Below are 15,164 nucleotides of genomic sequence, written 5' to 3' on the forward strand. Positions count from 1 at the left end.
ATTCTTAAAGAGATGGGAGTACCATACCACCTTACCTGTCTCTTGATAATCCTATATGCGGGTCAAGGAGCAAGAGTTTGAACCGGACATGGAACTGGACTGATTCAAAATTGGGAAAGGAGTATGTCAAGGCTGTATATTACCACCCTGCTTATTTAACGTCTATGCAGAGTACATCATGCAAAATGCTGGGCTGGATGAATCACAGGCTGGAATCAAGATTGCGGGGAGAAATATCAACAGCCTCAGATGCACAAATGTTACCACTCTAATGGCAGAAAGGGAAGACAAACTGAAGAGCCTCCTGATGAGGGTGAAAGAGGAGAGTGAAAAAGTTGGTTTGATGACATGTGTTCCCATCGCTTCACGGCAAACAGAAGGGGAAAAAGTGGAAGCAGTAACAGATTTTATTTTCTTGGGCTCCAGAGTCACTGTGGATGGTGACTGCAAGCCACGAAATTAAAAGACACTTGTCCTTGATAGGAGCAAAGACGTGACAAACCTGGACCGAAAAGCAGAGATAGAAAGCAGAGATATCATTCTGCTGACAAAGGTCTGTATAGTCCAAGCTATGGTTTTTCCAGTAGTCATGTATGGATGTGAGAGTTGGACTATAAAGAAAGCTGAGCACAGAGGAATTGATGCTTTTGAACTGTGGTGTTGGAGAAGACTCTTAAGAGTCCCTTGGACAGCCAGGAGACCAAACCAGTCAATCCTAAAGGAAATCAACCCTGAATACTCATTGGAAGGACTAATGCTGAAGCTGATGCTCCAATACTTTGGCCACCTGATGCAAAGAGCCAACTCACTGGAAAAGACCCTGATGCTGGAAAGATTGGGGGCAAAAGGAGAAGGCAGCAGAGGTTAGATAGTATTACCAACTCCATGGACATGAATCTAAGAAAACTCTGGGAGGTAGTAGAGAACAGAGGAGCCTGGCATGCTGCAGTTCTTGGGGTTGCAAAGAATTGGATGTGACTTAGTGACTGAACAACAACAATAGCATTCCTGATTAGTTGTTTATTCTGTCGCTTCCAAGACCTTGTTTGAATTGATACCAAAAGCTTTCTACAGCTTCCTTCAAGCCAACTGACTGCACAGGTCAAACAACAGTAGTTTGTTTGCTGAAATGTTGGGTCATGACTACTAGAGGAATTAAGACATAACAAATGTTATTTTAGGCCTGAGTTTCCAGAGTATAATCCAAGCTTAAAAGTACATTTTGCAAAAGAACAAGCTTGACGAGTGTTTTAACAATTCATTATACTGTATGAGTTAGAAAGGCAAAGAAAATTTAAAGCACCTCAGTTAGCCCACATGACACTCAGATGTTTGAATGGTTAAATCAAAACCCATTTTTGTGTGGGTAGTGAAATCTCAAGAAAAATAGATTATTTTTGTTAAGGACTTTCCCCAACTTTTTGTTTCTCACTTCTGAGTCAAACACATGAACGCCTGAATCACTTTTCCCACCACTGATGATTGAAATTCGGCTTAAGAATTATTAAAATTAAATTAGTGCCAAGACAAAAGTACTACTTCTCAAGCCTTTATAAAGAAAAATATATCAATAGTCTTTTAAAATTATATAGGTTTCAGAAAACAAGAGATTTTGATTTCATTAGACTTGATATCAGTCTATAAGAAAGATGATCATTCATTTTTAAAATTCAATAAAGAGCAATTCAGTGGATTTGCAATTCAGTTTGAATTCTGCAAGATCATGTTCTTCTTTTTAGGAGGCCCAAAAAAAGCTATCAAAACTTGAAAAAAAATATGTATCTTCTCCATGTTCTGAGTGGGAATGAGCCATGGAATGATTTCCTACCCTCTGCTCTCAGGCCTCAAATTATTTATTGAACATTTTCCTTTCTTAATAGCTCAAGGTAATATGCATTCTAGATTTCATCTCCTGGCATAACCAAGAGTGCTTCCTAAACATTTGGAGGCTTACTGTTGAAGTCAGCCAGACGATATCATGCGTATTCCCCAGCAGGGAGATGAGAGAAGGTGGTATCTCCTTAACTATAATAGAACTTTTTCAGAACACTCCGCCATCAACTGAGGTCCTTGTCTTGGGTGTGTTACATGAGAAAGGATCTCTCTCACCCCCTCACCTGGCATCTACTACGTTGTTCTGAGTGCCATAGCAAGTGAGGTCAAATTTGCAATTTGGAACTTAAAATAGTATAGAAAAATCCAGTTTTTCAACTAGTGCATATGGATAGTCATTATTCATGCCTTATGCATTATGACTTTGTAGATTCATAGATCAATGATGAATTTTAAAATATCATAAAATAGGGTCAATTTAATTCTGAGTATTCTACTTGGATGCAAGCTTAAAGTTGAGTGATGAAAATGACATTTTCATGGAGTCACTTAGAATGGAGGATTAGATTTTATTACTGTGATCATATATACCTGACTGGGCTTCCCAGGTGGTACAAGTGATAAAGAACCTGCTTGCCAATGCAGGAAACATAAAAGACCCAGGTTTGATCCCTGGATTAGGAAGATTCCCTGAGGATGGCGTGGCAACCCACTCCAGTATTCTTGCCTGGAGAATCCCATGGACAGAGGAGCCTGGAGGGCTGCAGTCCATGGGGTTGCAGAGCTGGACACAACTAAAGCGAGTTGTCATGGCATGGCATACACCTGACTACCAAACACACGACATGTTGACTACTAAAAAAAGTGGGATCCCCCTTATTTAATCACATACTTGATCAGACCATCTCAAGTGACTCCACATGTAGACTACAGAAGGGTCTTGACCAGCAATTGCTGCAGGCAAATGTCTACCGTGTTTCCTACTCCCTGTATTTAACACTTTGCATCGTAAAACCATCCTTTCCTACTAGGCACTCTTAGTTCCATGAAACCTTAACTTTATAAGAATCACTTATAGGACTTCTCTGGTGGTCCAGTGGTTATGATTATACATTTCCACTGCAAAGGGCATGGGTTCAATCCCTGGTCAGGGAAGTTCCACATGCCTCCCAGTGAACCTAAAAAAAAAAAAAAAAAAAAGACCTTCAATTAGGTCCTCTGGTTGACTGACCAACTTTTCTTTTGGATTAATGCAGGGGTTCTTGAGTTTCCTAAATCCTGCTTTTAGTGAGAGCTCTGAGTAAACTTTATAAGATGCAGATACAACTAAATTATTTGCCTGCTTCAGATAATCAGTGGCTTCCCACCATTCACAAAGTCACCAGGTCCAAAGTCTGACCCTAAACCCTGCCTCTGCCTTTGTTCTAACCTCATCTGCCACTATTGCCTCACCTGTAGGCCTAGACTTCCGTGCCTGCGCACATGCTATTCCCTTACCTGGAATTATCCCATCTGGAAAACTCTTTTATTTTCAATAGTCTTTGACTTCATCTTCTCAATTCAGCCATCCCTGAGCTGTCTTCTTGAGTGGTCCACTCTGTTCTCACCTCTTTACTTACAATGGCATCAAGGTGTATGTCCTGCTTCTGTCCACTTTCCCTGCAGGCTGAGCTCCTTGAATGCAGGGTCCATGGATGGCCTCTTCATCACTGTGGGCATCTCACCTCTAGCATACCTGGTATATGGTGGCCACTTCTAAGGGACTTAGCGAATGGATGGATGAATGAATGAGTACCTCCCCAAGTGTCTAACAATAATGAGGGGGGGACTTGAGAATATAGAGAGCCTGACTTTTTCACTAGGCAGGCTAGAGTCCTACTTTATCTATTTAAAAAAAAAAAAAACAACTTATCCATTTGGCTGTGCCAGGTCATGGTCATGCAAGATCTTTAGTTGCAGCATGTGAACTCCTAGCTGTGGCATGTGGGGTCCAGTTCTCTGACGAGGGCTTGAACCTGGGTCCCTTGCATTGAAAGCCCAGAGTCTTAGCCACTGGACTGCCAGGGGAGTTCCTATTCTTTCTTTCCAATTCTAACAGGTGTTAACTCACTGCCTGCCTTTATGCCTTGTAACTTTCCCTCTTCTTTCCACTCCCATTCAAACCTGATAAAATATTACCACTTTTGTGTTGGTTTTTGCATTAAAGTTCTCACAGCTTATGTATCTAGGAGTAATAGGGACATGCACTTCCAAAATGTACTTGTGATTGTGAATAAAGGGTCTCATGATTTCCAGTATTAACATGGAGGCCAAAATGTAATATATAGGTTACAGGGGACATGAGTTTGGGTAAACTCAGGAGTTGGTGATGGACAGGGAGGCCTGGCGTGCTGCGATTCATGGGGTCACAAAGAGTCGGACACGACTGAGGGACTGAACTGAACTGAAAGTATCCTAAGATTTTGAAGTCCATTTTGAAGTTTAAGGTATAGTTTTAAAATATGAAATGCTACTCTCCAAGAGAGACGTCTCTAATTGAATTGCATGGCAATGATTTGCAAATATTACATTTAAAGAAAGGCCACAATATACAGAACCATGTATTGTCTTAAAATAACTGTATTATGCACATTAAAACATGGAGCGTTCCTTTCCGGTGTGATTGCTTTGTTTGATCAAATTGAAAGTCAGGCTTTCTATTTTGGCATTATGCCTTATTTCCTAGACTAAATGAAATTATTTCATTAGTGCAAATAGATGCTTGATAATGGTTTGATTCCAGTTTTAATTGGAATGCTGTTCTCAGAATATTTTACCATTCCAATATTATTGCTTGATACTGGATTTTCAAACAGAGACTATATGCTAACACTGGGTTACAACCCTTAGAAGACTAGAGTAGTTGAAATCCCAGGGGAATTTCAAACTGCGACCTTGTCTGAGGCAGAGACGGTGCTGTTTTCCGGCTGTCTGCTGGCGAGACATATTTAGTTGACTGAAACAAAACATTGAAAGAAACATCCCTTCTGAGGTTTGATGTCAGCTCCTCTCAGATGGGCACACATCTGGCGATGGATAAGCAGATAACTACACAATTCCCCCTCTTGTTACTAGAGTAGTCTGCACCAAGGCATCACGATCACTTCTTTCTCCTTTTCTAAGGCTTCCTGACTGCAATGAGGCAAGAAGTGACCCGTGCCCACAAAGGCTGGGCCCTGGACTCCGTGACCATCCACAACGAAGTTCTGCGGCAGACCAAGGAGGAGGTCACATCGCCCCCTGTGGTAGGTGCCACTGGGCAAGAGCAGGGCCTCTTCTGGAGCTGGGGCTCCAAGTTCAAGTTCTGCTGAACATGGACCTATGAGCATCTCCATCAGGTCCTCTGGCTTTGCAGTGAGAGTTTCCTTGGTTGTAACCAGGAGACTTCAGTGCCAACTCCCCCTGCATTTTGCCAGAGTGGGAATGAATGATAAACACCAGGAAGTCCCCAGACTGCATTCTTTGTAATTACAAGTTACATTTGTGTGTGCTCAAAATGACTTTCTACACGTCTCCATCCATTGCTGTGGGGCACTCACAGAGTTAATGAGGGTTAAGGGCAGTAGAAACTAACAGGATTGGCAGTCCTGACCTCTGGGGCCAGTTCCAGTCATGTCCCTTCTTAGCTGCAGGACCCTGGGTGAAAGGACAACTTGCCTGGAAAAGTCCATGGACAGAAGCGCTTGGCGGGCTATCATCCATGGTGTTGCAAAGAGTCGGACCTGGTGCACACACCATACCATGCCCCAGATTTAATGATGGTATCTAATGTGCTAATTTTCTGGGATTGCCCATGGTTTTCCTGTCAAATCATGTACTTCAGATTTTGGTTCAAGAGGTATGGTTCTTATACTCTTAGCACACAAGGGAGATTTTAGAAAACACTTTGTAGCTAACCTCCCTCTCTTTTATTATAATATAGATTTCCTTTCTCTTACCTGATCCTCACTGGAGATGAAAAATGGCCACCATCTTCTACATAAGTGTGTCTTATGAGCTTGTGTGATTGTTGGAGTCTGCCCCATGATTCCCTTTAGACTTTTCTTACTGAGCTCATGTTCTATGGCTTCCTACTGCCTACAAGATAAAGTTCAAGCTCTTCAGTCTGGTATCAACAGTCTTCTGCCATTAAGCCCTAACTTATTTTATAACCATTGGCCCTGCTGCTAAATAAAATGCTTGGACTTTCCTGATGATCCTGCCTCTGTTGATGCCCACCCTCTCTCCTCTGTGTTCCCAAGCACAGTGCACCCTCCAAGGCCCTGTCCTCCACAAACCTCCCTGAGCACTCCAACCCACTGTGACCTTTCACTTGCAGTCACCGCACTTGGCCTCAGTCAGTGCTGTTCACTAGGCAGCCCCTCTAACAAGCGTGTGTCGATGTTCAAGTCATGTCTTTTACATTTTGTTCTGTGTGTGTGTGTGTGTGTGTGTGTGTGTGTGTGTGTGTGGTCTCCTGGTTTACTGGTGAGGCCCTCAAGGGTAAGTCCTACTGCGTGAAAGGCAGATACAGGATGAGGTCAGCCACTCCTGGACTGGTTCTCCCCCACCCTGCCCATCACTTCTGCTCTTGCTCTGCATGTCTGACCTCTGGGGGCACTCACATGAAGTTAGAACCACCTGTTGGCTTGCTCAGTGCAGGCTGAGATCCCGAGTGGCACCCAGCTCTGAATCCTGTCCTGGGTGCTTCTGCAGGACCCCGCACCAACTCAGAACACCCTTGTCAGAGACTTTTGGTTGCAGCAGAGGCAATCTGGCGCTGCTGGCTGAGTCTTTGGTCCCAGGCTGGTTACCCCCAGGCTCAAATCACCAGTGATAGAAGCATTTCTGTAGCACTCATGTGCCGTATTGTGCTTAGTCATGTCTGACTAAGTCATGCTCTCAGCCATGTCTGACTCCTTGCAACCCCATGGATGGTAGCCCGCCAGGCTCCTCTGTCCATGGGATTCTCCAGGCAAGAATACTGGAGTGGGTTGCCATACCCTCCTCCAGAGGATCTTCCCAACCCAGGAATCAAACTGGGATCTCCTGCATTTGCAGGCAGAGTCTTTACCAGCTGAGCTACCAGGGAAGACCATAGCCTCCAGCTATGCCACAGAGGAACAGTGGGCTCAGTATTTCACCAAGGAATGTATCCACTGGTGTTTTCTTCTTTGGGTAGCGTTTTAAGATTGCAGTGCATTCTCTTTCCAAACTGATGACCTTCGTAACAGCACTGGGTGCCCATCTCACAGCAGGTAACTTTTTAGAACTTCCTGTTATCTTCTACTTGGCTCTTCCAGGAAGGCGTATACATTTATGGGCTGTACATGGACGGAGCAGCCTGGGACAGACGGAATGGGAAGCTCACAGAATCCACCCCCAAGGTGCTCTTCACACAGCTGCCCGTGTTGCACATCTTTGCCATCAATTCCACGGCACCCAAGGACCCCAAGTTGTACGTGTGTCCCATTTACAAGAAGCCCAGGCGGACTGACTTGACCTTCATCACTGTGGTGTATTTGCGAACAGTCCTCTCCCCAGATCACTGGATCCTGAGAGGTGTGGCCCTTCTGTGTGACATCAAGTAAGTTCCTTTCCACCTGCTGAGGGCCCTGGAGCCACGTGGGCAGTCAGTGCTGTCGAGAGACTCAGGGAGGCGTGTCGTTCTCCCTGATAATTGCTTGATTACTCTTTCTAAATTAAAACATTGATATCTTACAATCACTTGTATGTGTGTGTTTTCTCTCATATCAATATTTTGAAAGATGTTTCAAAAGTAAAGGTTTTTTTTTATTCCAGGCAGTCATATTCCATTTATAATTATTTTTTAGATAAAGTCCTATTTTCATGTTTGAATACTTTGGAAGATTTGAATTTTCAAAAATTAAAAGTATTGATTTGTTGCATCCCCAGAAAGAGTCTAGTAGAGGCAATTGTCTCTCTCAGATAAAACCCACCTTTCCTTTGAATAACATCGACCCAAGCCTGAGTTTATGCAAGTATGTTTTCTTTTGCATTTGGTCTTCTTTCCATGTTTGTGAAGTGGGAACTGGAGGGGTCCACTCAGTACCCCCTTGGGACTTATAGCTGGTGGTGTGAAATATTTGAGACAGAAAATCCACTGAGATAGCTGCCCTTGCAATTTAATTTTATTCAGTATTATTTTTAAGTGTGTTTGAGGCCCAGAGAGCTCTCCCCTCCCAACTCCAGCTCCACAGGAGATAATGAAGCACACATTTCTAGGCAGCAAATGTAGAAGGAAAAAACAAGCTCCATCAAATGGAATTAGGTTACATGCTGAATGCCTTAAACAGCAAAGTCTTTAAAAAGTGGAGCTATTTCTTACTCCGTAGCTAGTCTGAAACTCGATATGAACCTTTATTTCCTGCTAAAGGAAATTGTCAATTTAACAAAACAGATGGGGTCTTATATTGAACAGTCAGGCAGCTTCTGGCTAATGAAGAAGTGTCTCTATGGTCTTCCCATCTAGAATCCTCTTACCTGCCCCCAGCGAAATCCTCAAGCTTCCTCCCCTCTGTTCTAGAATTGTTTCAAGTTGCCTTGCTCCCCTTTCATCCCTGTGTCACTCTGATCAGAGAAAAGAAAGAGCCCAGGTAAGGTGTCTAGAGAAGAACCCAGAAGAAATTCCACCATAGTCTAGAGCTGCTGCTGCTGCTGCTGCTGCTAAGTCGCTTCAGTCGTGTCCGACTCTGTAAGACCCCAGAAACTGCAGCCCGCCAGGTTCCCCCGTTCCTGGGATTCTCCAGGCAAGAACACTGGAGTGGGTTGCCATTGCCTTCTCCAATGCATGAAAGTGAAAAGTGAAAGGGAAGTCGTCAGTCGTGTCCGACTCTTAGCGACCCCATGGACTGCAGCCCACCAGGCTCCTCTGTCCATGGGATTTTCCAGGCAAGAGTACTGGAGTGGGGTGCCATTGCCTTCTCCAATAGTCTAGAGCAGGGGTCCCCAACCTCTGGGGATCTAATGCCTGATGACCTGAAGTGGAACCGATGTAATAATAAGAGAAATAAAGTACACAATAAATGTAATGTGCTTGAATCATCCCTAAACCATCCCACCCTCCATCTATAGAAAAATCGTCTTCCACAAACTGGTCCCTGGTGCCAAAAAGGTTAGAGACCCCTGGTCTTCTGTACTTTCAAACAGTAGAAAGTGCATTATAGGGTGCAGTGTATTCTAGCCATGGCTTCTGGTGTGCTCTTGATCCTGATTCGATGTCAAAGCCATAGCACTTTCCAGGACTGTTTCTTAAAAAAATCAAGTAAGTGAGCCCCAGGTGTTTGGGCTCTTCCCTCAGCCTGTAGTCCCACTAAAAAGATAACATCCTCTGGAAAGACTGACCTGAACAGAGAAGCTAGCCTCTGGAAGCAACCACTCTGTCTGGGTGAGCAGAGCAGAAGCAAAACACATTATAGCAAACCAAACTACAAGTTCTCAAATAAGGCACATTGTATTCATTTCCCATTCAGTTGCCAAAATTACTGAAGCAAGTCACATTGTCTAACCCCCTGGATGTCGTGGTATGTTTTCAGAGAATAACAATTAGATTCAATGTTTTCTTTTCTTTTTAAAAATATATACACATTTACTTGTTTATCTGGCAGCTGTGGGTCCTAGCTGCAGCGCGCGATCTTCCTTGCATCGTGTGGCGGCTGTTGCTGGGCCCATGGGCTCAGTAGTTGCGGCACACGGGTCTAGTTGCTCCTCTGCATGTGGGATCTTAGTTTGCCCATCAAGGGTCAAACCCGCATCCCCTGCATTGCAAGGTGGATTCTACTTACTTATTTTGGGCTTGCTGGGTCTTTTTTGCTGTGTGGGTTTTTCTCTAGTTGCAGTGATTGGGCTTCTCACCACCGTCGGCTCTCTTGTTGCTGAGCATGGGCCCTAAGGCGCACAGGCTTAGTTGGTCCCACGTGGGATCTTCCTGGGTCAGGGATCAAACCTGCTTTTCCTGCATTGCAGGCAGATTACCACTGAGCCACCAACCAGGGAACCCCTCAAGGTGGATTCTTAACCTCTGGATCACCAGGGACGTCCCAGTCCAGTGTTTTCTAATGACTCGAATGTCCTATGAAAAATTTGGGAAAGAGATGGGAAGGGTGTGAATCTAGCAAAGATCATGGATCAGACTGTTTAAAGCCACACACATGGCATTTCCTGGGAATTCTCCACTGTTGAGGATTATTTTGTTCTGTGTCAACCCCGAGGAGAGAGAGATGGGTGCTGAGGCTTCCTCAGGAGTGGACACCTGGCTTCCAAGTGGTGCCCCCAAAACTAGTTTTGCTCGTGGTCAGCACCCCTCCACTCTCCCTATTGCACAGAGCTGGCTGGGGCCCAGGTCAGCTTGCCTTCTCTGGGCTCGCTTAATGCTTTCCTTAGATGTTTTGAGCCATTGAACTTGAATAAGCACATAACCATTTTCTCAGAAAAATTGTTGCTCTTTTACTAATTACATAATTTGCCACACTTGAGTGACGGAGACCTGGTGAGCATAAAAGAGCAGAGGACCAAGGACTTAGGTGGTTAAGCCGGCTGAAGCCGGAAGAGAGAAAAAGTAATTTTTAGTTCCTCCTTAGAGTCAGTCCACATAGTCTCATTTTGGTCTCAGCAAAATGTGCCACAGGATTTATGCCTTTGTTGATTTAAAATGTTCTTTTAGTTTGGACTTTGCATAAAAATAAGACTGAAAGAGAAGTGGCCCGAGATATATTGTGAAAGGAACTGGCCTTGAGGGTGATGTTGCATGAACAGGCCCCACTGTCTTTCATCAAAGACCTCAGGTGAACACGGGACTCACGCGTAGTGTGAAGGTGCCTCAGGACCATGGGTGAAGTGCAAAGAAATGGTTAAACTCAGGGTGAGGGATGAACTTGAAGACAAGGTAGCATTTCAGTTGGGTCTTGGTCACAGATGGTACCAAGATAGTAGATGGATGCATTCTAAGGAAGGGAACGGTGTGAGGGAAAGAACAGTATAAAGATGGGAAACCATGGGATGTCCAGAGACAGGGACCAGACTGTGTAAAGTCCTCCTTAAGACTTTCCATCTTCTGCAACATACACTCCAAATACCAAAGCCCTCCATGAGCTGGCCTAAAGTAACGTTTCTGTCTGTCCCCGACCCTGTCACTCAGCTTGCTCAATTTGTTCTGCTACTCAGACTATTTCGTGCTGAGGGAACGTGAAATATTTTCATCCTCATGTTGTTTCTCTTATCAAGGAAAACTTTCCCATATAGAACAGCTGGAACTTTCCTGTATTGCCAGAGGCAACGTAGTAATAAAATGGTACGACCGCTTTGGAAAACAAGTGGATGGTTTCTTAAAAGTTGAATATATGATCCAGGCGCTGCACTCCTGAACATTTACCCAAGAGGAACAAACGCATGGTGCCTACAAAGGCTCACCCATGAATGCTCGTAGAAACTTCATTTGTATAGCCCACAACTGGAAACAGCTCGATTCCAACCACAACTGGATGGATAAACCAACTAAGGCACACCCGTTCTACAGAATACTGCTCAGTAGTAACACGAAACAAGCTATTAATGAACAGACTTGGATGAACCTCAGAATAATTATGCTGAGTGAAAAAAAAAAGCCAGGCAAAAGATGCATAACATATAGTTCCATTTATACACAAAATTCTAGAATAAGCAAACTAATCAGTAGCTACAACAGAACAGTGGTTATCTGCGGTGAGGAGTTGGAGGACAGGCAAGGAGACAAAGACTGCAAAGGAGCAGGAGGAAGACTTTGGGGGTGACAGACGTGTTGAGTCTCTTGACTGCGGTGATTTCAGACATGTTAAAATGTGCCAAATCGTATTCTTTGAACGTGTTCAGTTTACTGTGTTTCAATTATACCTCAATAAAGCTGCAAAGAAAAGCTCTCCCAGAACCGCTTGATCTTTTCCTCATGTTCTGTGAGGGCTTCCATGAGCCCATGCACTCCCTCAGGTAGGGTTTATTGCTCTTTCTTCACTTGGATTGCAGCTGAATTTAGCAATTTTCACCCTGGGAATTAATAACATGTATGTATGTCTCCTCATCATGTCCCAGGCTTATGGAAAGCAGAGTCTGGCTTTGGGGCACCCCAACAAGTGTTGAGTGAATGCACAAGGAGAGAACAGCACGTGGCCCAATTTGACTGGCAAGTGTAGACAAGTGATGGGGAAGGAGGTCATGCTGCAGGGGCTGTGTTGGGAATATGACGGAAGGACCGTGGGGAACCACGGGAACGGAAGTGAGTGGGTGAGTGGGGAGGCTATATCTCCATACCCGACAAAGTAAAGTGAGCGCTGGAATGAGAAAGAAGACCATCAGAAAGGCAGTAAAACAGGTCATGTGAAAGGTGCTGTGGAGTTCAAATTGGGGCACTCGGAAACTAAGCTGATGAGATGAATGGTGAGCAGGAAAAGATATAGCAGTTTAAACTTAAACATCCATTGTCAGGTGGATGGATAAAGACGTGGTGCATATATACAATGGAATATTACTCAGTCATATAAAAGAACGAAATAATGCCATCTGTAGCAACATGGATGCAACCAGAGGTTATCATGCTAAGTGAAGTGAGTCAGAAAGACAAGTACCATGTGATGTCACTTATATGTGGAATCTAAAATATGACCCAAATGAGCTTATCTGCCAAACAGAAGCAGACTCACAGACACAGAGAACAGATCTGTGGTCGCCAAAAAGGAGACACGTGCGGGAAGGTTGGAGTGGGAATCTTCGGTCAGCATGTGCAAACTATTAAGTACTTAATGGATAAACAACAAAGTCCTTCTGTATAGCACAGGGAACTATATTTAATATTCTGTCATAATGGAAAAAAAGAAAAATATAGCAGTTTATAGCCTGGAGAGTCTAGTTGGATGTTTCTTCTGTCATTACAATTTGAGGAAAAGAGCTGTTTTCCTAGCCAAGTGCTTATAAATAACTGCCAGGGTCTCTGAAACAAGACTCAAAGATCTGTGCGCTCACTGTTGCCCACGATGAGGCCTGTGACTTAATAGCACTGTGTTACTGTGTGCCCTTGACATGAATTAACTTATGTAGCCATTATAACAACCCTATGAATTCTGATAGCATTATCACCATTTCACAGAGGAGGAGACTGAGGCCCAAAAAAGCTAAATACTCTCCCCAAGTTCTCCCAGCTGGTAACTGACAGAGCTGAGATTTGGACCCAGTGTATGCTCTGATGAACCTTGCAAGGCAGTATTGGATTCTTTTTTTAAACCAGAGTGTAATGAGATAAAATTAATCACTGTGTGTAGAAAATGGTGCATCCGTGTTTCTCTGACTTGTTCATTTGAGCCGCTTTTGTTGTCTGGATGGAAAGGATAAGGTGCATGGGAGAGAGACTGTCAGGCAAATATCAGCATTTGAGGGCTTCCCTGGTGGCTCAGTGGTAAAGAATCCGCCTGCCAATGCAGGGGACACAGGTTCGGTCCTCATCCGGGAAGATCCCACAAGCCATGGAGCAACCTAGCCCGTGCTCCACCACTGTGCTCCAACTACCGAGCCCGCGTGCCACAGCTACGGAAGCTCTGGCGCTCTAGACCCCGAGCTCCGCAACCAACAAAGCCGCTGTAATGAGAGGCCTGGGCACCACAGGTAGAGAGTAGCCCCTGCTTGCTGCAGCTAGAGGAAAGCCCGCACAGTAACTACGGCCTAGCACAGCCAAAACCTATTTCATTTTAATAAATAATGAATTTCAAAATAGCAGCATTTGTATGGTGTGCAAGCAAATTGTACATTTAAAATTCAAGAATTTTGAAAGGAATTAGTCGGTTCGTTTAACATGCTTTTTCTGGGCTTTCTTGAACATTCTAGACCAGCAGGTGTATTGTTAACAGGAAGGAGGTGAAGGAATTAGCTCTGGACTCTTCAGTGAGAAGACTAGCAGTCTGGTCCTAGGACCCAGGCCCCCTGTAGGGTGGCTTCCTTGTCCATATGCAGAAGAAGAAAAAGAAACTAAGATGGTATTTTAAAGAACACACTTTAGCAAAGGATAAAGAGAGCAAAAGTATGGAAGAAAATTCACTATCCTAAATGAAAAAAAAAAAAAGTAAGAAGGACTATGGAGAGCCTTTCCATTTTTGCCAAAAAGCCACTCACAGTTAAAATAGCTCAGTGACTTAAACCTAGGTGCCTAATAGATTTTCAAGATTTCAAAAAATGATCTTGTTTTAATATAAAAAGATGTCACAGGACAACACTCTGGGTTAGGACCTGTAGCATACATCCCCCAAATAGGCCTCCTACTGAATGGACAAGGAATCCACCCAGGGTCATCTAGGGCTGTATAAACATTGGCTTAGGAGCCTTTGGTACATTTGATGAAAATTGTCCACTCATCACAGACACTAAACATTTTGCTCCCTCCCTGACTTAAGGTCAGATTCTCTGGAAACAGACTCAGACCTAGGGATCTGAGTGCAGATTTCCTGGGGAGATCTCTTGGGAACAGCACTCCTTGGGAGTGAAGGAGGCAGGAGTGGGCAGAGGGAGCAGCTAGGCTGCAATGCGGTCCCAGCAAAGGCCTCAGCCACCCCATGGAGCTGTAAGACAGGGAGGGTGCTGCTGGTGGCCCCACACGAGCCCTGGGGACAAGGGGACCTGGCAGATACATCATTTGCAGCCCACACTCCTGGTGGCTCGGAGAGGAGAGCCTGGGATCCAAGAGGGACCCAGGTGGTGCACGGTGTCCATGGACTACCTTTCTTCCTCCACACACTTGCTTTTCTCCTCTCGTCCTCTTTCTCCATCTCCTTTGATCTGAAAGCAAATGATGAACATGTTTCCTCTGGCTTCCTCTTTACGGCCTCCTCCGAGGAGCTTAACAACTTCAGCGAGAGTATATCTGACATCTGCATGCCGACAAACATCCCTGAAATGGAGGGAGATTTCCCAGTGCCTGGAGCAGTGAGAGAAGAGACCTAGGGGTGTGTGATTCCTGTCCCTCCCTAGTGGCTGGGGAAGAGGGGGTCTCTGCCTGGAGGAGCCCCCTGGGGCTGAGTGGAGACACCAGATAGACATTGAAAAGCCCGCAAAATACAGAACAACTGAAATCTGAAAGCATCTATTCTTCATGACTACTTTGCTCACAGCCTTAAATTTCTAAGACTCCTTGAAAGAGAGCTGTATTCGGTCTTAGAGGAAGATGACTTTTGTACCTTCAGCACCTGGATAAAAGTCCACTTCCATTGGTTCAGTCTTCTGGCATCCAGCTTTGATCGCAAAAAAGAACCATATTCTTTGAACACTCAAGTCTTGATTTA

The 15,164-nt window shown here is 44.5% G+C and overlaps 1 protein-coding gene across 1 annotated transcript in view; it reads left to right on the forward strand.

Annotated features, from left to right (window-relative positions):
• DNAH8 (dynein axonemal heavy chain 8) overlaps positions 1-7,575 on the forward strand; it is a 335,116-nt gene extending 327,541 nt beyond the window's left edge. Inside the window, exons 92-93 of the mRNA XM_069564262.1 lie at positions 4,996-5,117; positions 7,155-7,575. Coding sequence (XP_069420363.1) covers positions 4,996-5,117; positions 7,155-7,442 — 410 coding nt within the window. The 3' untranslated portion in view covers positions 7,443-7,575. The remainder of the gene's footprint in view (positions 1-4,995; positions 5,118-7,154) is intronic.
• Positions 7,576-15,164: the final 7,589 nt, after the last annotated feature.

This window comes from Ovis canadensis, chromosome 20, assembly GCF_042477335.2.
Source record: "Ovis canadensis isolate MfBH-ARS-UI-01 breed Bighorn chromosome 20, ARS-UI_OviCan_v2, whole genome shotgun sequence".
NCBI lineage: Eukaryota > Metazoa > Chordata > Mammalia > Artiodactyla > Bovidae > Ovis > Ovis canadensis.